The following is a 27,634-nucleotide window of genomic DNA, read 5'->3' as shown; positions in this document are numbered from 1 at the left end:
CATATTTATAGAAAAAATGCTTGATTTAACTCCACCAATCTAACTTGCTGTTGTCCCACACATCCCATATAGGCGTTATGAGAAATTTCTGTAGCATTTACAAAATTTGTGTGTTAAAATAAAATGTATGTTAAATGTGTTACATTTAAACGTGTTAAATGTAATAGAGTTGAATGAGAAGTACTTTGAGATCAATACCAGATGAACACACGTAATATGCATGATCCTTAGTTTAGATTCTGGTATCATTTATATTTTTATACATTGTTTTCCAGCAGTTGAAAATGTAAGGGACTAAGCTGGTACAGATGCAAAACTGTCTTTGCTCAAATATCACTGTCTTGATTGAGGCCTCTCTGCTCCTGCCATAAAAAAACTGCACAGCACCTCGCTGGCGGGCTCTGCCCCCTCTCTCGCCTTACTTTTCTCCACAGCTCTTAACACCATCTGACATGCTATTTATTTTACTTATTTGTTTTTGAGTGACTCCCTCACTCTAATGAAAGTTCTCTAGAGGCAGGAATTTTTATCTGTTTTACTCATTGCTGTATTCCCATTGCCTAGAGCAGTACCCAGCACACCGCAGGCACTAAAAAATTACCTGCTGAATGAAAGAATGAATTTTAAGATCACGGTCGTAAAATTCTCTGTATCGTATTTTCCATTTAATTTAATCCTAAGGCTAAGAATATATGAAGAATCCTAAATGTTGATATGATGGTTATAAAACTTCACTAAGATTTTAATTATTAACGCTGCAATGTTTTTTGAAACAATTCTACCTGTAGATCTGAATATCTTAGAAAAATTTTTCAGAAAATGGAACCTAGACTCAAACAGAATAATTAGGCTGAAAATAAAACATTCCTAAACATAATTGATCTAGTGTGTTTATTAATTGATCATCTAATAGAGGATAGTTTAAGAAATGTAAAGTGCTAATTGCTGTCTAAGGTGAAGCAGGCTTGGGGGACTCTTCAGCCTCCCAGCCAGCTGGGCACTATTACATCCTTTCAAAAGTGATCTATGTGTATTAGCCAGAATAAGGAACAATACTAATACAGAGCTCTGCTTTCTGTTTCATTATTATGAACAGAAAACATTGTCTATTAATCACATGTGCGTCATGGAACAAAAACACATTGGCTTTTGGGTGAACATTTGAAAGAAAATGGAAGATTTTCAGCAAATGATAATATATAGAGACAGGAACAAAATCACAGGATTAGCTATTAGCAAATGTTAAAGAAGAGCCAACTTGATTTTCTGTTGTAGGTTGACTGGGTTAATTTAGATGCGGAAATGCTGCTTTGCTACAGCACTGATTCTGATTCCAGTCCCACAGAATTTAACTGGATCAGAAAAATATAAGGCCCATTCTTAAAAGTTTTAGATCTAAGAAAAAGCAATATAATAGATTTTTATTACACACACACACAGGCTGTGTGTGTATATATTAATACTTATTTAAAAATTTACAAATGTACAGAAGTTTTAATTGATCTTTCTTCAGCAGTCACTATCCATTCCCCGTAACTAGACAAAGAGCAAGATGAATATAACAGTTAAAGACTTAAAAGCAGTCTTTTAAAACATTTCCTTATTGCACGTTTACCGTCTCATTAACTGGAAAAATATCCTTTTCCTGAAATCCTCCAAGTAGAAATTATACAACACTCAAACCCCAGTTTTACCATCATGATATTTTAGAAATTAATTTTCAAGCACAGAAATATGTGAAATTTTAAAAAGTGTTTCTGACAAGAATAAACAATTGGCTCACTTACTTTTCAATTGCACTAGCTTACATGTAAAGCCAGAGAATTAGGCATACACAGAAGGTACCTGAATGAACGTGGCCAGTAAAACACAGCTCATCTCTTGCTCCAGAATGATCTTGTTCTGAGGGTTGTTGTAACACGCGGCGATAAGCGACGGGAACAGCACTTTGATCAGCCGCGGGTCACTGAAGTACTGGAAGGGCAGCTGGCAGAGCTTCTGCAGCACCGTGGGGTGGCGGCCGGACTGCACGATTACCTGGAACAGGAGGAACCCCAGGTCAGTGGCCAAAAGCCCCAGCCTGCCCCATGTGTCCCTTCCCTGGCCGGGAGTGTCAATAAGAGCCACGGAGAACACACTGAAGAAGTGTGAGGAGGGGGGAAAAAGACTCATAACTCCTTACCAGAACTTAATTTAAATGATGTTTGAAAGGAGCAGAAAATAAATCTCATTTCCTAACTTAAGGAAAAGTTTCCCAAAGTTCTGCAGCCATTGAAAAATTATAATCTGCGAGGAAACATGGATTCCCCACGGAGAGGATGAAATGGATTCGGGATACACACTGCTTTAACGGAACGCCCCACCCTTCACTCTCCCCCTTAAAGCAAAATAGCCATATTCCTTAAAACCTGCAGAGCTCACACACAAGAAAGATACCGTCCGCTGTAGTCCTGCCCACTGCAGTCTTCCCCTAACCTAGCTCACGGAAGGTAATGAGCGTAGATAGAGCTGTTCCTATGCAGACAAGCTGTGGGAAAGAAAAAGGGATTGCAAGGGGAATGGGAACAGTTTCAGCAAACACGGCCTCCAAAAGATCCTTCCTCCGATCCATACTGCTTATCTGTGTTTCCATCAGTGCCACTGAGTCTAAAAGGAGAATTGTTTAGATAAATGAGACTGTTGTCTCGAAGCAGTCTAGGTTTACAACTGTGTACATTTTAAGAAATGGGGCAATGCAATTAATGGGCTTCCAGGGAAGCCCTCCTAACTTACTCCCTAGGCTTACACGATAAACTAAGAAATGTCAAATTCAGATCTGTTTCAAGTAACCTTGATTAGACTGTTCTAATAAAAAGAGCTGGGTGACCCAAAGCCCACTTCTTAGCATAGGGGGAAGCTCGTGGAAGGTTAGGAACACTGTAAAATCTAAGGTCAAGACTGTAAATTGTACTTGGAAAAACACAATTTTACAGGTACACACCCAGACAGGACTGCATTCAAATTAAAACCAGAAGGACAGAATGAAACAGCAGAGGCAGGAGAAACATAAATTACAGGGATTTACAAGTTTTCAAAGTACTTTTAACAATACTTTAAGAACACACTCTCAGATGATAATGCAGTTTGGTTTAAGAACAAAATCAACAAAGTAATAGTTCACATATTTTAGCTCAATAGCTAAAATGACATCAAAACCCTTCAGAGAATGTTGATAGGGACTTGTTAATACCTTCAAATCCAGCAGGAATTTTAAAGACTTGCAGTGTGACAATTCAGCACATGGCTATGTGCTGCCATTTCTGACACTGGCTGAGAAAAATATGCCCTATCATCTACTTTATTGATAAAGCATTTACTTAAATCTTTATTTTAATTATTAGCCACAAATTTTGTAGCACAGCCAAATGATCATCACTTCAGAATTTATAATGATATCATTATTAGAAGTCTCTCTATCCCTTTTGGACAAAAATTAAGAACAAGTTTTTTCTTTGGAACTTCACTGTTAAAATGCTATTATTGGAAGACTCACTAATTGAAAAGATATTAAAGTGGACGGTCTGGCTGGCACAGCACAACGTTAACTCAAAGATGACAATTCCTGGTTCCTGGTAAATTAGCACAGAACATGAGAGCCTAACTGGAACTTACTCCGCCTGGACTCCTGACCCTTGCTGGGGTGAGGCAGATCCCCTTGGGGGTCAGTCCCCTCCAGGAACCGAGCTGGCTATCAGTTGCCTTTTGAAAATGTGGGTTTACAGAGGTCACCAGCAGTGTAGTGAGATGACCTGCCAGAGGCCACTACTTTTAATCCCCGGACAGCAGAAGACACAAATGGATGTAGGTAGTTTGGTCACCTTGGGTGTAAGGAGTTCTACCCCCAGGCCCACCTATGACAGGACTTAACCAGGTTACAGGTAAGGGGTCCACAAGGGGTGGGAAGAGCCACACCCCCTGGCTTAGCTAGGAGCCTGAATGGGACATCTAGATGGTACTGTCCCTTGAACGACATTTCAGACGTTATAGGAAGACAGGATTAGGAGGTCCTGGAAGGGGTCAACCTGCAGCACTGAGACTCAGTGGGCGAGACAACTCCTGGCTAGTTCAGGGAGGCTCCTGGCACAGAGGAGTGGTGGTTTGATGTCATGAGCACAGCTGAACAGTCAGCTGAATTAGGCCCAGCACCACCCGTAGGGGCAGGGAAGCCAGGCTGGGATGCAGACAGCCTGAGCTTAATGCTCAGGGCCTTGGGAACCAGGGGAGAGTTGTCTGAGAAGCTTTTGACAGATTAGGGGGATGAAGTCAGGGCTCAGTTTTATTTCATCCCCTCACTCCCAGGCTTTCGGGTGGTCAAATGTCATCTTGGACTGCGTAAGCTTTCCAAAGTCAGTAGAAAGTCAGCAGAGAGTCATAACGGGACACGAAAGTCTTGCTGAATGAAAGGAATGAACATAATTAAGAGAGACCTCAGATTTACAATATGATGTTTTCTCACTATATATGCCTTCTTCATGGAGCTGTAGCTAAATCAATAGCTGCTGATCTGTCACCTTTGTCCAGACAAAGAGCTGCCAATAAGGCCTAAGGCGGCATCACCCTCCAGCCTGGCCAGACCACCTGCCCTTCCTTTCAGGGCATCCAGGCCAACACAAGCATAAAAGGGCTTTCTACAGGGCCCCTTTCCAGGGCACTGCACCAAGGGGAGGATGTGACCTGCCTGCAGATTTCTTCAGTGGCCACAGTCACCAGAGACAGCAGGTAGGGAGCTGGTGTGGCCTCAGTAGTGATGAGAAACCTCCTCTCAGACACTGTGCCCATTCTCAGGGGCACAGCAGGCTCCACAGGAACTGAGGGAAGTTCCAGCAACACTGAGATCAAGAGAGACTGAAATTGGCCTCTCTACTTGCTCTAAGATGTGATTCTAAAATAGGTCTTAACTGAAGAGTTAGGAGAGCTGAGTTCCTGCCTTTAGCTGTGTGACCTAAGCAAATGGCTCAGTTGTTTTGGGTTTTAGTTTTTTAAAAAGAGTGCTTTTCATTGAAGTATCACACACACACTCCTTAATAGCTTCATCTGCACAAAGTGAACATACCTGTGTCACCAGCACCCAAATGAAGAACACGACCAAGGGTTCTGGGTCTTTAATACACTCTTTCTCACTGAAAATTAGATTCCTGCATTTTGAATTTAAGAGAAGTCACACAGAAACTACCTGACTGATTTAGAACATAAGAGAGAGCCCATGAAGGCCTTCTTGGATCCATTCTTGATCATTCTCTGGACAGAATTTTTCTCTGGTCTTCTAAGCAAAGGCCAGTGGGCATAATTCCACAGTCACCGAAGAAAGGCATCTTCTACCCCAAAGATCTTCGGTACCATTGGCAAGGGGTGGGGAGGGAGTGGGGAGAGGGGAAGAGAGGAAGTGGGCGAGAACCCCCCACTCCCTCTTCTTTTTGGAACTATCAACAATTCTAGGAAGAAGAGGCTTTAGGGAAACGAAAGCTGCATGTTGCCAGTGTGCGCTAGGGCAAGTGGAAGGAGGACCAGGAGGATCTGAACACTGGCATTAACAAGGCATCTGGTTAAAAAAAAAGGGGGAGTAGACAGATGGACATGGTGATTCTTTCATCTGTTGACAACTGGCCACCCCCTAGGCCTTCTGGTGGCAATCTTTGCACTTCCCACCAGTGAAGTATCACTTGGGTGCCCTGGGAGAGCTCTCAATTCAGCAGACATCTACAGGGTGCCTCCTGGGTCAGCCACATGGGGGACACAGAGAGGAATCCAGCTTCGGCTCTTTGGGAGATGAGGTATGTCCACAAATGACAATAATACAAAGGAGCCTGGTCATCAGAGAGGGAAGGGAAGGCACTAGGGGCCCCATGGGAGAGAGAGATTGCTCCTTACTTAGGTGAGGAAGGCTGCACTGAGAAGGTGGGTTGGGCCTTCAAGGCTCAGATCAGCTCTGAGCACCTACCATTGTAGGTGGAAGAATTTTAGGTGGAGAGAAAAAGCTGCTAGACTTAATACCAGCCTGTCAGTCTGCTCAGGCTGCTGTTACAAAACACAATGGACTGGGTGGCTTAAACAACAGAAATGTGCTTTCTCACAGTTCAGGAGCCTGGAAGCCTGAGATGAGGGTGCAGCACGGTTGGGTCCTGGGGAGAGCTCGCTTCCTGGTCTGCAGACCGACACCTCACTGTGCCCTCATGTGGCCATTCCTCAGTGAATGCACATGGAGAGAGAGATTTCTCTCTCTTCTTCTTCTTATAAGGCCACCAATCCTATCGTGTGAGGACCCCACCCTTACGACCTCACTTAACCTTGATTATCTCTTAAAAGCCCTATCTCCAAGTACAGTCACGTGGGGGGTTAGGCTTCAACATACGAGTTTGGGGGGGACACAATTCAGTCCATAGCTCAACTCTGATTCCTCATTGCCCCTGCCAGAATGAAGGTTCATTAGCAAGGCTACCCTCGCTACCCAGGTGTATTTCAGAATCGAGTGGGTCAGTTCTCTCTTGGTGGCCATAAGCCATGAATCTGCAGGCTCAAGGTGCCTGGTGTCAGATAGGGCTGGCTCCGGTCAGGTAACCCATTTGACCCTCAGTGTCCTTTCTGTAAAATAGAGGCAGCCTTCAGGGTTTACATGAAGATTAAATGAGACAGTGTCTAGGAGTACAATGTAAAAAACAATGTTAGCTCTGAGCGTTTGGTTAGCTCCCCAGCTCTGCTGCTCTGAGCCTTCTCTGGCCAGATCTGGCTTCCTTACACTTGCAGGACCAGAAGTCCCCTCCCAGTGTGAGGCCTAATGAATGTTTTCCATCATCCCACCCCCATCTCTCCATAAAGGCTGCTCATTAGAACGGGGCGTCTGGCAGCAGCAGGCCCTGCTCTGGCTGGGACTCCCCAGCAGTCTTCATGCCACCTGGGAAGCCGCTGCCGCGGCCTCTCCCTGGCCCTGCCTGAACAGGAGAGAGCTCTGCAAACAGTGCAGGGGATGCCAGCCAGGGTCTTGTGGTGGCCGGGCAGGAAGTGCATTCTGACAGCTCTGGGAAGAATATCCCGGTGTAAGCACCGTCCAGGAAACACAGGTAACGGCACAGACAGACAGGCTGAAAACAAAGCAGGAAGTGCTGTGGGCTCCTGATTCAGACCCAGGAGGAGTTCCCCTCCAAGCACTGGAGGGAATCCTGTAAGCCCAGGTCCCCAGGCCGCACGGCCGGAGAACGCCTCTCCTGACCCAAAGACACGGGCAGCAGCTATTCCCTATGTAAGTGTGTGAAGTTTAGTTCCATGTGCTCGAAGGGCAGGAGCTGTGTCTTTTACTCTCCTGGCCTCCATGGCTCTGCTAGAGGCATTTCAAAGTTCCTGGAATGAATGAATCAAAGTGACAGAGGGTCCCCGGTTAACAAACTCATCTGTGCCTTGCCTTGAGGGAGAATCATACCACACTCTCATCAGGTTTTAGATGCCCTTTTCTGACTCCGGGTCCTCGGCTGTCTCCACGTCATGTTGCCTTAGGTCTGCATGGCTAGTCCCTTGTTACAGGCTGAAGGTTTGTGTCCCCCTCAGTTCTTACGTTGAAGTCCTGACCCCTAATGTGATGGCATTGGAAGCCGGGGCCTTTGGGAGGTAATTCGGTCATGAGGATGGAGCCCTCATGAATGGGTTAGTGTGCTTATAAAACAGTCCCCAGAAGGCTTCCAGTCCTCAGTTTGGCCCTGTGAGGATACAGGGAGAAGCTGGTGGTCTGTAACCTGGAAGACAGCCCTTCCCAGAACCTAGAAAGGCTGGCACCCTGACCTCGGACTTCCAGCCTCCAGGACTGAGAGGAAACACATTACTGTTGGTTACAAGCTACCCAGTCTATGGAACTAAGATATCCCTAAAGGATGGATTTTGTGCTCATCTGCCTCTGCCCTAGAAGCTGAGCTTGAGATCCTCAGCATCCTGGGCACAAACTCAAGGCTCCCTGGCCTGGTTATAAGGAGAGGGCTGGAAAAAGTCGTCCCTCTTTGTGGATGGTGGGTAACACTGGTCTCTTACTTGATGTGAAGGAATCCAAAGTCTTCCAGGACATCGCGTTGCCAGAACTTCAGCAGCACCCAACACAGCAGAAAGCCTGTCACCGGCAGAGACAGCGCTCAGCCGTCTATGAAGCCCTCTGCCTACGTTACCTGAGGTGGGCAGACACAGATGACGACACCCTTCTATAAGAAGAGGTTTAACGCTCAGAAAGTTTAAGAGACTTGTCCTGGGTCCGCCAGCCAGTCACTGGGGGAGCTGGGCCTGGAAAACTCATGCGACTCTGACTGCTGGCTTCTCCCACCTCTAGGGCCCATCCAGGGCTACCAGACTCACGAGGCTGCCCCCTCCTAGGCCGAGGGGCTCTCTGTTGCCGGGCCTGAGCTCATTCCCTTGACTGGCCGCCCGCTAGCTTCTCACACGACTTTCCCAGCCCAGATGAAGATGAGGGTGGCATCCTGCCATTCTAAACAGACTACACCAACCCACAGACACAGATTAAACCAACACAAGAGGCCTTTCTTCAGAAACCTGTATTCTGCTTGGCCAGATACCAAATAACCAGTTCTTAGGTATAAGCTAGGCTGTGCCAAGGGTTTGTCTCAAATGATCAGATGTAAGAACTTGAAAGAGAGGAATGGGTGGTGATGGGGCCAGACTCTCAGGAGTGAACTGTTGGAACATGTGACTCCAAAACGAGGACCCTCTAGTGATGGTTTTGTAGTCAGCTGCCTTCCAGGTTCTGAGTGCCTGCAAGTCTGCTCTTACGGTTTTGAAACAATGGCTATCATCTACAATACATTTACCATGTTGATCTCTGGTATGACCCGACTAGTTTCCCCCAACAGTTAAACTCAAAGAAGGAAAAAGGGGAAGTGGAGGTAGGGTACGGAGGAGTTTTCAGTCTGGTTGGGAGATGCAGTCGGCCTGGGGAGAGTCTGCACATTCCACGTCTGTAAAATGACAGCTGCTGTGCCCGCCTCCAAGACCCCGGGAGAGCGGCCGGGAAGGCCCAGGAGACGCTGCCATGTTATGTAAAGGGAGAACAGCCCGAGTCTCTGCACCCAGAGGCCCCTTTCCTCCAACTGTGACCACCTGGAATGCAGCCAAGAACCAGGAAACGAGCAAGCAGGCTGCTGGGCAGACAAATCAGTCCATTCATCAAACATTTACTGAGCATCTCCTCTGGCCAAGTGCAGCGTGAGGCACTGGGAACAAGGGAGTGAACGTGTCACAGACACCCCTGCTCTCGCAGAGGGCCCAGTCTTTCCACAAAAGCTACATCAATTCTTCACAGGAAAGTCCTGCGATCTCCAACTCAGTTTACCAATTCACGTATCAGAAGCAAGTCTAACAAAAGTGCACTGGAATCAGCAAATCAGGAGTCCACCGGCGACAGGTAAACTGACAAGAGGAAGCATCAGCGGACACTGATGAGTGAAGGGGTGGGAACTAAGGTTATTTCCAGAAGAAATAAGAATACAGAAAGATGCCTGGAACCATTTAGTATAAAGAGTTGGTCTTGAGAGCGTTACTGTGCTGTAGCAAAACATCCCATTACAACCCCCCACATTTCCTTACTACTCTACACGTTAAAAACTTGCTTCACACACACAGTAATCTAATCCTCATGTGCCTGCTGCTATAGTGGGTATTCACCTCTTAATGCACCAAGAACACATAATGTATAAGTATAATTCAAGTTTAAGAAGGCAGGGAACTGTAATATTAAAAAAAAAGATCACAGTTAATGTTAAATAAACATCATGTTTTAAAGGTAAGTTTGGTCATCTGCCAAATTCACACTTACATGGGAACAGCTCATTCCCTGACCATACCCAAAACATGACACTAAATAACAGAAATAAATTAGAAAAAGGTTCTGTAGCAGTTTCTTGCCCTCCAAATCTGTCCATCCATCCATCCATCCCAGATACAACCATGGTGTCATACTGTAAAATCCCCAGCGCTCCAGAACTCACCCACATTCAAGGAAACAAAACAGAAATGGTCAGGTTCCGTCTTACCTACTTGTACCTCTGCGAATCCTTCTGATTTTTGCTAAGATCTGAGTGATCCTGAACTCCCCGTATTTATTTCATTTTATTTTTATCATTTTTTTTCCCAAAATGCCCTCAGCATGTTTCTAACTACTATGTCATTGGGACTCCAGTCCCACGTCTGCCGTGGATCAGAAGACGGAACCACACGTGCGGCTCTCCCGGCCCTAGCTGCCTCAGCAGTCGTTCGGGCAGAGACAGGCCAATGTGAATCTCCGGTTTCCAACAGTCTCAAGGGTGTAAGCTTGGTGGGAACAGGGGCTATGCCCCTTTCAGACACTGCCGTACCCCAGTGTCGGGCACAGCCTGACAAACAGTAGGTGCTCAGTAACCATCTGGGGAGCGAATGAATGAGGACCAAGCTTTGGCTTCCAAACCTGATTCTAGAGGCTTATTCTTACTGCACCAGAGACCTGGGCATCCTCTTCCCAGGGCCTTCAAGGTCCTCAGAGGACACTGTCTTTGGATTTACAGGAACAGCTGAGTGAGTACGTCAGCCGGCACCCTATGGAATCCAACAGCCTCTTGGCACAACCGTCCGGAGAGCAGGGGAGGTGGGGTGGGGCAGTGTCTTTCAGTGAGCTTGTGGGCTAGTCTGTCAAACCTAAGGCCAAACCACCTCCTCCGGCCAGTGTGGGAGGGTGAACGGAATATGGACCTCAGACAGAAATGTATACAAATAGTTAAATCTCACCAAGACAAATTCTTTATGCCTAGGAATTCTTGTTCTGTCTTTTTCCTTTTCTTGTCAGAGACAAGATGTCCTCAACAGAAGGGCAGAAATAGGCGTCTAGACATCTAAATTCATTACAAGAGACAGCCGAGAGACCCTGTAACTCATCGGAACAAAGAATATTTTTCTAGCAGAGCAGAAACAAAGTAGTTGTTGCATTCCTCCCCACAAAACTGGTCCTGCTACCACGCTGGGGCGGAGAGGTAGCAGCTGCAGTGGTTGGGCCAGCGCACGGGCCAAGCCTCTCTGCCCACATCACCCGTGACAAGTGTCATGATACCTGAAGCCCTGGCCCAGGAGAGGAGTAATATGACAGAAGAGGCCCCAAGGCCAGTGACCTCTACGAATCACATAAAGAAAATGGCATGCTCCCCACTCCAACCCTGTTTCTCTAATCAGGCCATGCCTTGCGGGTCAAGTAGGGAGGGTGCTGAAGTGACTTTATTTAAATATCACACAAGAAAAATCTGAAGAGTCTGTCCACGTACATAATCAAATCAAATTCAGAGTAGAGAAGCACAAAGATTCCCTTGGCTAGCACTGCAAACAAATTCCTCTCCCCGCAAACTTGCTTCTGCCATAAGATAGATTTCTAGGCTGAGATTAAATGCAGAGATCTTGGCAGGCTGTGTGGGAGGCAGGCCCTCTGAGCGCTAGCCTCCTTCCTGGTGGTCCCAGGGACTCACTGCTGTCTAGCACCAGCAGAGGGTCAAGGAGGAAGGAGAGAGGGAAGGAGGAAGCCAGGGCCATGAGGAGAGGCTGAGGCTGGTAGTGGGGGGCTTGGCCTCTCACAGGCTTTGGAAACCAGGTGATCCTACAGAAACAAGCACTCTCCTCACACAGCAAGGGGTGACGGGCTGTCCTGCTGTGCCCCTCCAGGGAAACTGGGTGAGAAGGCCCCTAACTTGTGGCTCTCTGCTTCCTGTGTACGCTGGGTACCACCGGCAGAGGGAGGCAAAGGCTTCTGGGCAGGTACCCCCTCCAACATCACTGCTCTTGCGGGAGAGGATTCAGAACCAGGGGCTCCACTGTGGAGGCCTGGATGCCCACTTTCCCACTCTCCATACGGAAGTGGGCTTTCAGACGCTGAGGGGGCTCCTCCTCATCCCCTAGAGGATAAATCTTGGCCTAGCACATAAGTCTCTTCCTTACCTGGGCCCAGCCTGCTTCTGCGCTCTGAGCTCTGGGTCTTCCCACTGCCTCCTAAGCTCCAGTCAGAACGAGCAGTGTGCAGTTCCCTAGATCTTCCAGGCTGTTTTACACCTCAGTCCCTTTGCTCATGGCCTTTCCTATGCCTGGAATGTCTCTTCCACCTGCTAAGTGTCTGCTCCACTTCCGGATGGCGGGATATCAGCTCGGGCACCAGAGGAAGCTCTAGCACCCATCCAGGTTTGCTTGTTGTCTGTCTCTCCCTTTCCTTCCAGAATGTCAGCAACTTGAGGGCAGGGACTTAGTCTGTTTTGTTTCCCGCCGTCTCCTGGGTGCCTAGAACAGTGCCTGGACCATTGCAGGCACTTGCTGAATGTCTGTTAAAGGCAGGCATGTGTCTCAGCACTGACCGCACAGCTCCTCGGCTGGGGTTCCCACAAGGACAAGGTCTGAGTTCTATCCATTTCTGCATCTCCCAGCACTTGGATTGACACGAGGTAGGCCTTTAGTAAAAGTTAATAAATGAGAGAAAGGACGAGTGACAAATGCTCACATGGATACACAGCTCATGATACTGGCACTTCCCCAAGAGGGAGCCACCTCCAGCCTTCTGTTCTGTGTTAGAGCCTCTTTTTCCTTCTTTCATGTTGTCTGTTTTGTGAGAGGAGTTACCTTTTAAAGGAAGCATGTTCTAAATTCCCTTCAAACACGTCTTGCAGCACAAGAAAGTTGGGCTAGATTATCTTAAACAGTTGGTTAACCTTAAAAGTCATGGATTCTATAATTTGTCAGGGTCTATACCCATAAATGCTGTTTCCATTTTAATTTATGTTTGAGAAAGAAGTTTGTCTACAGAGCACAGACCTTGGAAATGATACAGATTCACTATATCATCATAGTGAGGGACATTTGAGGGACTACTTTATTTTGGATTTTCTGTTTATTTGCATGGTCTGTGTCCCACCTATCACAAGGTCGGGGGAGGGGAGGAGGGAGAAGGTGGGTCACAGAAAGCCCTAGACAGGGTGTTAGGAGGCCTGGTTCCACGGACTAGAACGGGTCCTTCTCTTGACTGGCAATGAGGGGAGCTGGACTAGATGAGCTCTGAAGGCCTGTGAACTTGCAGAAAGACTATAATCCTGTGCTACGAGCATTCACGCTCATGAGCACTGAATGCTGCCTACGACTGCGCAGACATTACATTTAAACACTAAAAAAAGAGCTCAGAGTATATTTTTTTCCTTAAGAATGAATGAAAAACTCTTCACACAAAATAGGCTATCCCCACATTCTTCTTTAAGAAAACTTACAACCACACACACACACACACACACACACACACACAGAGTACTGGCAAGATTATATCCATCACAGACTAAAAGGATGTGTGTATGAGGGGGTAAGGAGGTGGCTAGGTACATGGACAGCATTTAATAATGCTTTAAAATACAAATATTCCAAGTGGGCTTTGGACCTTCCCTGCGAGGAGAACCTGGGTCAAACCTTCCTCACCATGGAGCCTTTGGGTGGTGCGAGAACAGTGGGGTTAATAAATGCAGAGCACAGGCTGGTAGATTTTCTGGTCACATCCTAACAGCAGCCCGAGAGCATGGATGCATTTCATGGAGCATTTATGGGCTCACCAGCACTAGTCTATGACAATTTTATTTAATCATAAAAATATAATAGTAGTCAAATCTTTTTGTAGTTTCAGTTTACTGCTTGAGTTCTCAAGTGAAATAAATGGTCTCTCAGATTTCTTTTGCTTTCATCTCTCTGCTCTAAGTACAGTAGGATAAGGTTCCAATTAAGGCCCATTAAATGCTCACATTGATTCATGTGAGCGTTTTCCAGTTTCTTTCCCTAACACAGTCTCAGTGTAGCTCTGAGGTATCTCCGTGGTGTGTTTTCAGTTTAGCAGTTGCCCGTACAGAAGAGAATTATTTGGGTGTGAGGTCTCCCTTTCTCCTATTTCTGCAGCCCCAAATGGTGAGTAGAGATTCTCCTTCACTGCCTTCCAGACGAGCATGTGTTTATCACGTGTCAGGTCTGACCAGCTGAACGAGGCATGCCCCTTGGGAAGCGGAGCTGGCAGCTGGCCAGAGCCAGACGGCCCCCCGCCACCCTCCTGGGCAGCCGTGCCAGAGCTGCACGCTGAGTGGCAGCCCAGAGGCCCCTATGGGAGGAGGGCCTGCTGGTGCTTCTCCGTCTTTTGGGTCCACAGAGGATACACAGAGTTCTCTTCAGTTTCTCCATAGACGGGGACACGTGCTCTGATAGTAGAGATGGCCTGTGTAAGGTGATATCAAGTGTCAGAGCTGACAGTGGGTCCTCGGGGATTTCCCCATTAAGAGCAGGGATGTGGAGGCAGACAATGACAGTTTCGGTCACATCACAGTTAACACGTGTTCTGGCTCCGGGAATGTGCTGACTGTTGTGTGCGGGATCCAATTTAGTTTGCACAACAAGCTCATGAGGTGTTGTTATCCCTCCGTTACCCCTGTTTGATAGGTGAGGAACCTGGCACCGGGAAGGTAAATGGTTTGACTAGGATCACAGGGCTGGTAAGGGGTGGAGCTGGGGCCAGAACGCAGGTCACCTGGCTCCAGAGCCCGTGTCCCTCTTGTCACGCTGTGAAAATGCACCCCCGGTGCCCTGAGGCAGAGACTGGCCCAGGGCCTGCCGGCAGACCAGGGCGCGGAATCCCGGAGGAACTACGTACACAGGGAGAGATTCAAGAAAAACATTTTAAAATCCCCTCAGGAAACTTGCTATTAAAATGAATGATATGGTGATTTGTGGGTGCTTTTTCCCCACAGTGGGCACTTTCTTACAGTGGGACGTCCCTGTCAAAAAGCCTTTTTGAAAAAAAAAATCATAATAAGTCAGAGCAGATTTGCTGTGACAACGCCTCCAATTCGGTGAGCAAATGCTGCAAAGGCATCCACGCTCCCAGCTGCGAGTCTGTGCACTAAGGATGGCATTTAATCTTCGCAACAGCCCTGTGAGTTAGGACGTCTCGTCCCTGTGTTGTAGCTGGGAAGTGACCCTCCGGATAACCTGCCCCAGTTTATCACTTAGGTGGGAGGAGGGGCCAGGACATGAAGCTGTTTGCCTCCAAAGCTTTCTCTCACACACCGCTGTTTTCTCAAATACAGGATCTGCCAGACCTTAAACAGAGTGGTTTCCTCTGGATCTCAGAATTACTGGCTCCAGCAAAAGCAAAACTAAGACGTTTCTTCAAGAATAAATTAAAAAATAAAGAACTTATAGTACCACAGAAATGGCTCTTAAACTTTTAGCTAGAAGTCAGTTAAGGAAGTTTGGTCAGTAAAACAGAAACGCCTTATCCTTCAAAATCTGGGGCCATTGTAACCTTCTCTGCAGGATTACCCCTAAGGAGAGATGTGTCATCTCAACATCCACAAACTCAGTCACAAATAGTTACTATGTGCCTGGCACTGCTGTAGGCATTGCAGGCAGACTCTGCTCCAAATGTTCCCACAACATTCTAGTGGGATGGGATGGGAGTGGGGAGACAGACAAAGTAAATAAATGTCAGGGGTGGGTAATAGGTGTATGAGCGAAAATAGAGCAAGGTAAAGAGGAAACAGTAACCAGGACGCTGATACACTATTTTAGTTACTGTGATCAGGGAAGGCCACTCTGATAACATAACATCTGAGAAAAAAACCTCTGAAGGCCCCCACTCCCCAAACCACCCTGATTTCTGAGGGAAGAGGTTCCCAGGGAGAAAGCAGCAAGAACAAAGGCCTGAGGTGAGAGGTGTGTTTGCAGAAGAGCAAGGAGCCCAGTGGGCCGAGGTGGGAGGTTTGTGATTACTGCATTCAGAAATGAAAATTATTAAATTGAAGTCCTTATGTTGGTCTGGCCATGACTTCCCACTTCATCTTAGAATTATATATTTGTCCTCTATCACAGCTGGAAGGGCCCTTCAGAGCAGCCAGCCTAACTCTTCTGACAGACAGGGAAGTAGAGCCCAGAGAAGGGCAGTGCCTCGCCCAGGGTCACACAGCTGTAAGGCCAGGAAGGACCCAGCCATCCTGACTGCTGCACCAGCATTGGTTCTCTGGTGCAGGGCTTTTCATGACTGATGAGGGTCTGATATAAACTTTCCTACCTCAGGAGAGATGTTTGTTCTGTGATGACAGATTAAGTTTTTATAGTCTATATCAGTGATTATTAAAAAGACCAAGACAGGCCCAGGAAAAATTACATTTACCACTAGTTATGAGTTAAACTTTGACAAAATATTCCTTCTGACCTCAGTTTCCACCCCAGTAGAAGATTTCCAAGTGAGCAAAGGATGAGGTCTGCGCACAGCCCTGGCCTGGCAGCAGCATTCACAGGGTCTGGGCTGGGCGCTTACTGTCTGGCTCCCCTTGTGTGTCTCCCGCTGCTCTGCCTAGTCTAGGCATGGAGCCCAGGAGGACACGGTCAACTGCATGTCACCTAGCAGCTAAACGGCCCACTCCACGACCCCAGGTCTCACAGCTGAGTGGATTCTCAACTTCTTCTAGTCCAATGGAGATGAAATCACGGCTAGTTTCCCATTTCAAAGTTTCAGTGCGATATTTCATGACAGTTACTTTACTGGAGTGTTCTGAATCCGAGCTCCCCCAAAATGAGAAACTGGGAAGACCGGTGAAGAAAGAATAGTTTACCTGTACTGTCCTGTTTTGTTTTGTTTTTTTCAGATCACTACACCAGCATTCTGAATTCAGCCTACTGCTGAATCAGGTGTATTATTTAGTGCCAGAAAGAGGCGGATACCGGGGCAAGCAGGGGCAGCAGCGGCGGCCTCACCTGCGCGCTCACTGTGCATCGGGGCCTACGCTGTCTCAGTCCACACCGCCTGGGAAGTGGTTACTACGACCTCCATTTCACAGATGGGGAAACTGGGGCTCAGAGTTCAGTAACCTGACCAGGGTCACAGTGCTAGGAAAGAGCAGAACAGGGATTTCAAAGTCAGCTGATTTCAGAGCCTCTGCTCTTACCCTCTGTGACATTCAACTTTTAGTGCCATCAGAGATCAAGTTCAAAACCTCAACTCAGACTGACTCAAGACGTGAATCCATTCAGGTCCCACCTTAACTGCCGCTGTGCCCACCACCGGCAGGAGGCTCCGTGGGATTTACAGCGGGTCACAAACCAGGACGCAATCCTATACGAAGGGGGAAGAATGTTCCTTTCTCAGGTAAGTGCTCCAAGTGTACCTGGCCAGTGTGAGTCTTGAGTGGTGAAGGTTTCCATCTGAGGGCTCTGCCCTGGGGAGGCTGTGTTTACTCGGGTTGATTCCCTGGTAGTGCAGCCACTGGGTTGAGAAAGGAGGTCCTTATAGCCTCTCAGGCAGTTTTGGAGTAAAAAGGTACTTTGGTATGAGCATGTGGTACTTCAAACTACTTTTGTGTTGGAGAAAGAGAGACGAGGACACCAGAGAGATGAGGAAGCAAAAGGTATCTTTTCTTTGGATTCTGTGAAATTGGTGACTTTTAATATAAGTGGACAAAATGGCTAACTGGCAAATTTCTCCATTCTAATACAGCTAGGTCACTCACTAGAAGTCTTAAAATAAATCTGTAGGCAGAAGTTATTTTTAATTAGGAAATTTATTGTCCTACTTTTGGGAAAACTCCCTCATTTTTCTTTGGTGCTGTCATATTAAGAGTAACTCCAAAACGATATTGTTGAAATTCTTAGGCTCTTCCTTAGACATGAAGCATTTTTATTTTATGAAGGGGACTGTATCTGCCACACAAAGAAAGAAAATACAGAAAGCTGGATGTCTGTGTGACAGCTAAAGAATAAGCAGCCAATCCTGGAAGAACAGAAGGGCTTGAATGCTGGCGCGTCCACTCTGAGCCCACAGTAGACTCCATTCTTGGACCTGGATGGGACTAGGGGAGTTTACCAAATGGGTGTGACCTAAGACCATCTGCCTTTGAGAAAAACAAAGAGTAAAGCAAGAATGTTTGAGCAGGAATTAGGCCACCTCTGAAAGTTCTAAAAGCTACAGTGGGGCTCTGGAAAACTGTCACTCTTAAAACACAGCTCTGCTTCCCTTCCTTACAGATGGTGTACAACTGGGAAACTGCCCTGCTTTGTCTGCAGGGAAAGGTCTGAGGTGAGCACAACAGATACATTTCGGGAACGTTTAGGCAATTAACGTTTGGGTTTTCTTACTAAGTCATCAAATTACAAAAGGCTTGGAAAATGCATGTCACACAGCTCAGGCAGAATCTAGTTTCAAGAGCCTCACTGTCTGGCTTACTCGCCAGTGCTGATCGCCCGAGAAGCATTCAGGAACCTCTGGGACAGTGCGGAGCAGATGACTACATGATCTGTACGACTCCTCCACAGAGAAGCTGATGGGGGAGGGTGGGCCGACAGGGTCCTTCCTCCTTTCAACTATCGTAAGAGACTCTGGTTCTGAGAGCTGCAATCCATGGGGCCTTTCCAAATGAAAAAGTCAGTCACTAACTAAAATGAATATGCAAAGGTGCTTATTCCCAATATAGTAATTTGCAGGCAGTCAAATCATCTGTCGTCTGGGTTAATTTAATTATCAGACCACATTTAATTATCCAATATAAAATGTAAATAAAGTGAAGAGCTGACAGCACATACTAATTACGTTCATTGTAATAATTAAATGGGAAGGAGCTTAGAAAGAGCCATGAAAGTACCATAAAATACAAGGAAGCTTTTGATTAATAAAACAACATTTTGAAACTGCAACTCTATAGGAAACAGATGATTGGTTCTATCAAGGATGGGGCATTACTTTTATTATCCAGCTTTCTTTTCTAAAGTCATCCTTGGTATCATGGGGCTCAGTCCTTCCAGTTAATAGATGAAATGGTGGCAAATAAAAAGTGCCAATCCTTTATGCAAAGCAGCTACCTAATAAAACAGCCTTGGGCTGCAGCAGGAGTTCAGGATCTCCTGTCTTATAAAGACACAAGCTGTTTCCCTAGCAGGAAATAAAGGATCCTCTGTGGACAAACAGGCCCTGAAAATTAACATGACTTCTGACTAATGACACAGAAACATTAAGTGAATTTCTCCTCTGAAATTCCTCTGATTTAAAGAAATTGGCACGAGGTTAAATAAATTTACTTTCATCAAAACAGAAGTGAAGTGGAAAGGGCACTGCCAATCAGGAGGCCGGGCTCTGTCAGCTCTTGCTGGGCAATTCCCTTTCCTCCCCTGAGCCTCAGTTTCTCCATCTATGAGAATGTGAGGGAGCAGAACTAGCTATCTTAGAACCCTTCCAGGATGGAGGCTCCAGGAAACTGATCGAAACTGGCATGAGAGCTTAAAACTGCATTTCCACTTCCCTCAGCAAACTCGTACTCAGCAGGTTACTGGGTTTTGGAGGGAGAAGAAAGGGGATTTGGAATGAAAATAAACAGTCAGCTTTTTAGTTGTAGAAAACGCCCAAGTCCTACTGGGATATGAGCAGTTATCATTTAGCAAGCTTAAGGCTACTTCCCCGATTCTGCCCTTACCATACCACCGACGGGTGTGGAGCTCAGCCACAGCTACCGAGCACAGCCTTTTGGTGCAGGTGAAATGACTGTGGCTAGAGATGGCCTCACAGAGCAAGGCACCTGACATCTCACCTGCCAGTCTCTGCTCGTAAGATAGCAGAGCCCAGGAGTACTCAGCTTTTAAGGATGAGCTGCCATGGAGTGGGCAGGCAGCTCACGAAGCCATCTGGTGCTAAAAGAGCCCGAGTAGGTCAAGAAGGGTCTAAAAAACCCCAATATGTTCCCCACTAGATCAGAGTGCTGGTCTGTGGTTCTAATCTCAGTCTTTAAAATAACATAGACTCATGGAGCTCAAAGGGGAGATTATCCAGTACAATCCACTTCTTCTTTTTTTTTTTTTAACTTTTTTTTCATTGTGGTAAAATACATATAACATATAATTTACCATTTTAACCATTTTAAGCCTACCATTCGATGGTATTAAATGCATTCACAATATTGTGCAACCATCACCGCTCCGCATCTCCAGAACCAACCCCCCTCTTTGTATGGTCAAAAATACTCAGGCTTCAGGAGGGAGAATGACTTATCCAGGGTCCTGGAGCTGGTGACAGAGCCGAGGTTAGAACCTAGGCCTTCTATTTGCTGGACTGTGTTCCACTCTGTGCTTATAAAACATACTCATTTACACCTTCCCAGGATCTTTATGAGCCGTCCCCAAGTAAGGCATACAGATACGTTCCAGAAACTTCCCAGTGAGCATTCAGACTTGCAGAGTAGCAGCTTCTCAATGTACTGTCTTGGTAAATAGGCATCATTTTCTACACCTCCCACCCCCACCCAAGAAATGCTTCAGAGATCACTGGTAGAGGGGGCCTGTGACACACCTTCTTAAATAATGTGAAATGAAAAGCACACCAAGTTAGGCTTTGCAAGACCTGGGCTCTAGTCCTGGTCTTTTAGCAATTCTTGGTCGTTTCAGGGGGCTTACTTCACCTCTCTGACGCCTCACTCCTTTCCTGTCTGTGAGGCAGGAGTGACTCCTGCACTTACAGCTTCAAGGAATTGCTAGTGAGGTCCAAGAGACAAGAGATGAGCAGTGTGAAGAATTCTACAAATACCAGAGGTGGCACTTAGAGACAGTGTCTTTATAAGGTGCACTGTCTCAGTGTTTGACAATTACATTATTTCTATCAGTTTCTTACTTCTCTACTTTTTATATTCTTTCTGTGCACAGATTGTTACATTCCAGCAACTTCCCCAGGACTGAACGGGCTCCTCTGCCCTTCCCCCAGATCAGGAGCGGACGTCCAGTCAGTACTCAGTCCTTCCGGGAGGCAAGGTGTTGAGAAAGGAGGTTGGCTTTTTTTTTTTTTTTTTAATCTTTTCTGATTTCTTTCTTGTAGTGAACTCACCTCTCAACAATGACCTCTAAGCCCCACTGTATCGTCTTTCCCAACTGAAAAACCATAGGGTCTCTGTCTCCTCCTTGTGCTGCTTACTGCTCTCTCTGCCCATTTCATCTGCTTCTTTCTTGTCCCAGCATGCCCAGTTGCTACTTTGCCATCAGGTCCAGGTCAGTTGCAACACGCCATTTCCAAATACCAGTTCCCCCGACCCATTTCCCATTCACTCTGATGAGCGCAGAGATACTTACAGCATGTGTTTTATCTACAGGAGAGGATTAGTCTGGGATCTGGCATGCAGAAGAACTTTGAAACCTCGCACAATTCTGAGTTCAGTAAATTCATCACAACTGAGTTGGTTTAAGCAGAGAGTTTCAAACCACCTCTAAACATGGATGCGCTGAAGGAACTGAACTTTCTGCTGTAGAACTGTTACAGCAAAATATTATTACACACACAAATTACTCAACTCTTTACAAGTGCAGTAGATACTGTCATGATAAATGGTAAACGACTTAAGTATAAAGGAGGAAACTGTTAGGTAAACCATGGGCTGTCTATACAAGATAAAGCCATGTAGCCATTAAAAAGGATATTCACAAAGAATGATTCTGATATAATGTTAAGTATATAAAGCAGAATAGAAGTATATATATATATAAAATATGATTCAACAATGTAAAAATATTCATCGAGGGGTGGGGAGTGGGTAAAATGGGTTAAGGTGTCAAAGGCAAAAACTTCCAGTTAAAAGATAAATAAGTTCTGGGGATATGATGTACAGCATGGTGATTAAAGTTAAAACTGCACTGTATATTTGAAAGTTGCTGAGAGTAGATCTTAAAGGTTCTCATCACAAGGAAAAAAATTGAACTATGTGAGATGATGGTAGCTAAATTTACTGTGCTAATCGCTTTGTAACATATAAATATATTAAAAAATCATATTGTACACTTAAAACTAATACAGTGTTATATGTCAATTATATCTCAATAATATTAACTGGCAAAAAATATTCACAGAAAACAGACAGCAAGGGACCTGTCAAATCGGTAGCAGTGGCCATCTCAGACAGTGAGATCAGGGGTGACTGTGACTCCACCTCCTTCTTTATACTTGACTATCTTTCTCATGATCAGTAAGAAACACTTTTGTAATCAGAAAAATAAAAACAAGCTTTTAGAGGTAAATGAAATGCAATTCAGTAGGTGAAATGGTTACATACGAAGAAAAGAAAACCACATAGGCAATTTCCCTCAACTTTCCTTCCCTGAGGAGCTTTTAGAGACCCTGGAATCTGCCACCCCGTCCGTCCGCAGAAAGGACAAAGTGTCAGGACCCAGGGTGCTGGCCAGGGGAGAGCGCTGCCCGAGCGCTCCCGAGGTGGGACGTGAGAAAGATCTGCCCTCCTGGCGACCAGGTCTGCGAAGGGGGAGTTTTCCTACGTACAACACTTATTCCGGTAAGGGTCCACATTTCCTGTATTTTAATCATGGAAATCTTTCTAGAATGGACTGCATGTTCCTCAACCTTCTTAAAGGGAATGGACAGAACATACATTTTGTCTCCCTGCTCACTCAGGGCCAGCACTGGGGGCATCAGCAATCACCTGGGGGAAAACCCTGGGGCTTAGCGTCCCCTGGACGCCAGACGGCCACAGTTTCTGGGATCAGGGGCGTGTCTTACTTTTTCTGTCCTCTCTCTCCTGGCCGGTAGGCAGCCTCCGCTCCGCCTGTGCAGCTCTCACCTTGTGTTTGGCTCTGGCACTGCACCCTGGCTGCTGCCGGCTCCTGCCCTGCTCTTGTTGACTGTGGGCTAACAAACCTGGTAAGCACACCTAGAGATTTGTTTAAAAAAATGAGTAGCTTAGAGTGAGGCTTAAGGGTTGTCCAGAGGTCTTTTTCTCAGCTGTAAACCACATAATTAAGGTTGCTGAGTAGGAGGCTTTAGATAAATGAGGCTGTCAGGAATTACAATTTGACACATTACTTATGCCATACCTGTTTTTAGAAATAAAGTGCTTCACTATTATTTTTAAAATAAAATCTGTAACACAGATTTCCCAACTTTTTAAAGCAACAAAACCCTATTTACAAATGAAATCCTGATCAGAAACCAAATAATTAAAATAGTTAAAAGCAAAACTAATCTGGGTGATTCAAGGGGGTGAAACTCACATCCTGCCTTCCTGGGCTCCCCTCCAACACCATCGGAAGCCTCGTAAGCACCTAGGCAGAACCAAGGGCCAAGAGCAGTTTCATAAAGCACCAGACTCTAACGCTATCTGCAAAGTGACCCAAGATGAAAGATGCAATCAATCTCATCAAAACAAAAAATGTATGAATAAAGCATCAGAATCGGTGTGGTAAGGGAGCAGATGCTTCTGTGTTGCTTAAGAAGAGTATTTTATTAAAAATATTTTATTTTGGTATCTCTAAGAGGAGGCTGTCGAGCTGGTCTAGTGCTGATCAAATCTCTTTGGGGAGAAGAAGTCAGAGACACAGCCCCGGAGCCTGGCGAGAGGGCCTCACACAGGACAGATGGGTTCCAGCAGGCTAGCCTGCCTTTTCTCACTCCAATACCTCACACTCTCCGTGCTGGGGAAGCAATGGAAGGAACCCTCCTGGGCCTCTTACCTGGTTATCTGGGTGGCTGACAGTGAAGTAGCCCACACAGACGATGACCTCATGAAGGAGGCTTTCACAGGAGACTTGGCTGCAGTGGCCCAGTAGGGAGCTGGCGATGTGCCGGAATGCAAGGGACAAGCCCTCCGCCCCTATGATAGACTGACAAAGACAAGGAGCAGTTAGAACCCCCAGCCCAGGGAGAGCCAGGGCTGCAAATCACAAAGCAAGACCGGGCCCTGCGCACTCTCTGCCCCGGTGCCGGGAAGGCCTATGGGATCTCTAGAGCACGATGCTTGGCAGTTCACTTTGGGGATTCTTGCTCTAATAAATGACCACGATAAATGCTATGTTTAACTTGAAAAAAAAAAGACAAAATAGAGCACAGCAAACTAAATGCCTGTACTGTGTAGATCTAGACGCTCACCTAAAGTATGTGTATTTATTTCATTTTAATGTTATTTTTTTCTCATTGCACAGTCTCACTGTAGAAAATCTGGAAAAATAAAAAAAAATACTAAAATTCACCTGTAAATCTACTATTTAGCTAACTTCCAATATTTTTTTTTTCTGAAGGAGAAAATATTTTCTTGTATACAGGGATAAAAATACAATTCTAATTATCTACTTACATTCAAACAGAAAAGAAACATAAATAACAACTAGTTATTGTTCAGCCAGCTCTATAAACTCAAAGCTCCCCGAAGAATGTGAAAAAACCCCCAACAACCAACCCCCCCTCAAAAAAACAAACAAACCACGAAGCCCCCTCAGCCACAAGGCTTCTGGGATCCTTTCTCAAGACAGGCAAAGGGCTGCTGGCGGTGGGCAACGCGGGAGGAGAGCCTGCGTCTGTCTGCGCAGCCTGCAGCTTCTATTTAATAAACATGTCAAACAGACAGAGCGACAGGAGGGCAAAGGGGAGAGGCGAAGCCCACAGAATACACTTGCAGCCCACACTGGAATGAAGCACCACTGCCCGCCTGTGGGAAAAGGCAGCGTTTTAAACTCATTTCTTGATCTGAGGTCTTGGCTGGCTTGAACCAGGTCAGATACGTTGCAGCTCAGAAGTTTCAATGAAATCACTCTGCCTAACAGCGGGTGAAACACAGTCCCTTTAGTGAATACTGCTGAAACCAAATTACTGCTAAATTTTAAGAGTGCCTTCTGTCTTGGTTTCATTACACTGAGACAAAATGTTTTTCAAGCCCCAAAGAGACTTCAGGACGGCCTTGCTCCTTTAAATCAAGTAGTGACACCTTCTCAGCTCAGCCCTTATTTAATTAGTTGCGTCCAGCATGCTGTGACCCAGTGCCCTCTGTTTAACCTTCACTGATAAGAGCAGGTCAAGGGGCATGTAAGTTTGAATATAAAAATTAAGCCAATTTTTCAAGGAAACTATATTTCCTTTTTAGCCAGAATTAATTGCCAAGTCAGTACATTGATTTGTTTCTTGAGACCACCTTCAATTGTAAAAACTGTCACAGTGAATGCAATATACAATATCCAGGATCTCAAGGCCATCTGTGCCGATATGAATTCAAAGTGAAGTCAGACTCTTTGCTGAAGGGAGAAAAATATTTTGACAGCCTTATTAGTATACAATGAAATGGAACCAGTTAAAAAAATTCTAATGGATAACCTTTTGCTACTACTGTGTGATGAATTCTCACACAAAAGGTCACACAGGTTTATGGCTTTGGAGAAGGGTGCAGGAGCACTGGGAATGTTGCATCAAAAACTTAACTTTTTGACTCACCATCTGCAAGATGGTTTAGGTAAATTCTTCACCTTCAGAAGCTGAGTCAGTTCACATTACCTAAGGGCCTACTATGTGCTAGCTAGCACAGTGCCTTTATGTCTCATTTAATCTTCAGACTTGTGAGTTACATGTTTTTTAGTCTCTATTTTACAGATGGGAACTGATTCTAAAGGGTTCAAATGGCTTGTCTAAGGTCATACAACTTGGTAGTATGACGGCTCAAAGTCAGGTCAGTCCGACTGCAGACCCAGAGGTCTGGATGAGGATGCTTCTCTGTAACAGCTCTACATTCTTGTGATGCATCGGGACCCAAACCATCAACAAGTCTTACACTGTCTTGTCCAACTCCTCAGCGTTTCAGAAAATTTATCTCATTTCAATTTTCTTCATCAGTTCCTTTGATCCTCCCAGGGCAATTCATAAACTGTCTCCCAGATTTTTTCTAAGGTCAGACCCATGCTGCACCTAAAATCTCTTTTTCTGCCCTTTATAAACACAGTTCCTGAAACCTCACTTTTGAAAGTAAGTTGTTTTGAGGAACTAGAACTAAGTTTCTCCGACCATACCTAGCATAAGAATGGTACTTTTCTCCTAAACTCACCTATTGCTTTACAGTGTAAATACTGTGTATTTGTGTGGTATTTTCTTGAGCTCTGCGTGCATGATTAGATGTCTATTTACATAACGATGTCTGTGTGGACAGATGTTTTGCTTTAGCTTGATATATAGAGTGCAGTGGTTACAAAAATGAATATGAATCTTTGACGGTCCTCCCATTGAGAGATGGGGGCTATGTCTGCTCCTCTTTAATCTGGAAGGCTTAGGACTGACTTAACCAATAGAGTACTGTTGATATGTAACTATATGACTTCTGAGGCCAGGTCACAAAAAGCCATGCAGTTCCTGTCTGGTTCTCTTGGAACATCTGTTTTCTGGAAACTTCCTCTCAGGACCCTCCTACTCAGAACCCAGACACCATGATGTTCTGAGAAGCCCGAGTCACACAGAGAAGCCACATGTAGAGCCTCTGGCCAATAGCTCTTGGTGAACCTAGACTTTGAGTAACCCCAGGCATAAAACTATCCCCAGATAGTGAAGCAGCCTCCAGATAATTTCAGCTCCCAGCTATTTGAGTCAACCTGCCCCTCCTCTCTGCCCCCATCCCCACCCCCAACCCCAGGCATTCGAGCCCCTCAGGTGAAGACCTACAACGTGGAGCAGTGACAAGCCACCCCCACTGTGACAGGCCCTGCCTGAATTCTGCACCCACAGAATCTGCAATCATAACAGAAAAGCTGTTGTTTACCCCACTAAGTTTGTTTTTCAAATGTATAAAAGTAACTGGAACAATAAGGTAATCGTTGGTACATGTATTAAAGGCCCTGATGCTAGAAATTCTAGGCATTTGGGTCCCTACACACGCTGATGAAGAGTAAGAGAAGAACAAGTGCTGAACGTTAGGCACCAAAGGGATGGGAGCCAGGAGGAAGGTCCCTGCAGGTCCTTTCCTGGCCTGTGCACTGGCTAAGGGGAAAAGGGTACCTGGAAATGATGGGGAAAGAATGAGAAACAATGACTGACGGTAAAATTGACTAAAATAAAATAACAGGAGAGTCAGAACGGGGATCCAAAAAAAAAAAAAAAAAAAAAAACAGGAAAAATAAGAAAAACATGGAGCTACAGGAAGGAGAGAGAAGAAAGAAGCAAAGGTACTGGAGAACTGTTAGGATGCTAAGAACCTGCCAAGAAAGGACCTTCCACTTGGGAGGCGGGGCATTTCACTCTAAGAATGGCTTCGATACTCTTGAGTCATCCTGGTGTTTTTCCTGTGGTTGCGGCAAATGTGGCTCAAATAAGGGCTAATATTTTGAAGCATGGAGCTGGAGAAGAGAAACCTTGGTTTTTATCTTAGTTTGGCATAAAGGGTTACAGAAACAGACTTACAATTTTTCTAACATTATTGGCCACTGTGCCTTTGAAGGCCACTAGGGAGCAGACTGGCTGGAGTTCAGTGGTGCTTCTTTTGAGCGAGGCATGCACAGGCTGTGAGCTCATGGGAGGGTGAGGGGAGCAGGGACCTGGGACCCCTGACACTCAAGAGTGGACGACAGAAGGGCTGACTTAGCATAAATGCTTGTGTGTGATGTGGAGCCCCCTGCAGCAACATAATCCTGGTCAGAAGACCCATAAAACTACAAACTAAGGGATATTTTTTAAGTATTTGCTTTTCATAATCCCTGGTAACAAATCACTCTAGTTGGATCTAGCTGATGGGCAGATTGCTGGCCTCCACATTCTGAGGACATAAAATGAGCATGTCTTTATTCCCAAGCTGTTTCTGGACAGAACAGAATGCAC

The 27,634-nt window shown here is 45.8% G+C and overlaps 1 protein-coding gene across 4 annotated transcripts in view; it reads right to left on the bottom strand.

Moving 5' to 3' along the window:
* Window positions 1–27,634, bottom strand: part of SCAPER (S-phase cyclin A associated protein in the ER) — a 258,505-nt gene that overhangs the window by 3,792 nt on the left and 227,079 nt on the right. For all 4 annotated transcript variants that reach the window (XM_032469107.1, XM_032469110.1, XM_032469109.1 and 1 more), the window contains 2 exons: window positions 23,527–23,676; window positions 1,846–2,037 (listed from right to left, as the gene is read on the bottom strand). In XM_032469107.1, the coding sequence (XP_032324998.1) occupies window positions 1,846–2,037; window positions 23,527–23,676 (342 nt within the window). The remainder of the gene's footprint in view (window positions 1–1,845; window positions 2,038–23,526; window positions 23,677–27,634) is intronic.

The sequence above is a fragment of the Camelus ferus genome, chromosome 27 (assembly GCF_009834535.1).
Source record: "Camelus ferus isolate YT-003-E chromosome 27, BCGSAC_Cfer_1.0, whole genome shotgun sequence".
Lineage (NCBI taxonomy): Eukaryota > Metazoa > Chordata > Mammalia > Artiodactyla > Camelidae > Camelus > Camelus ferus.
The sequence above is the reverse complement of the archived record's forward strand: the minus strand, read 5'-3'. Positions and strand labels throughout refer to the sequence as shown.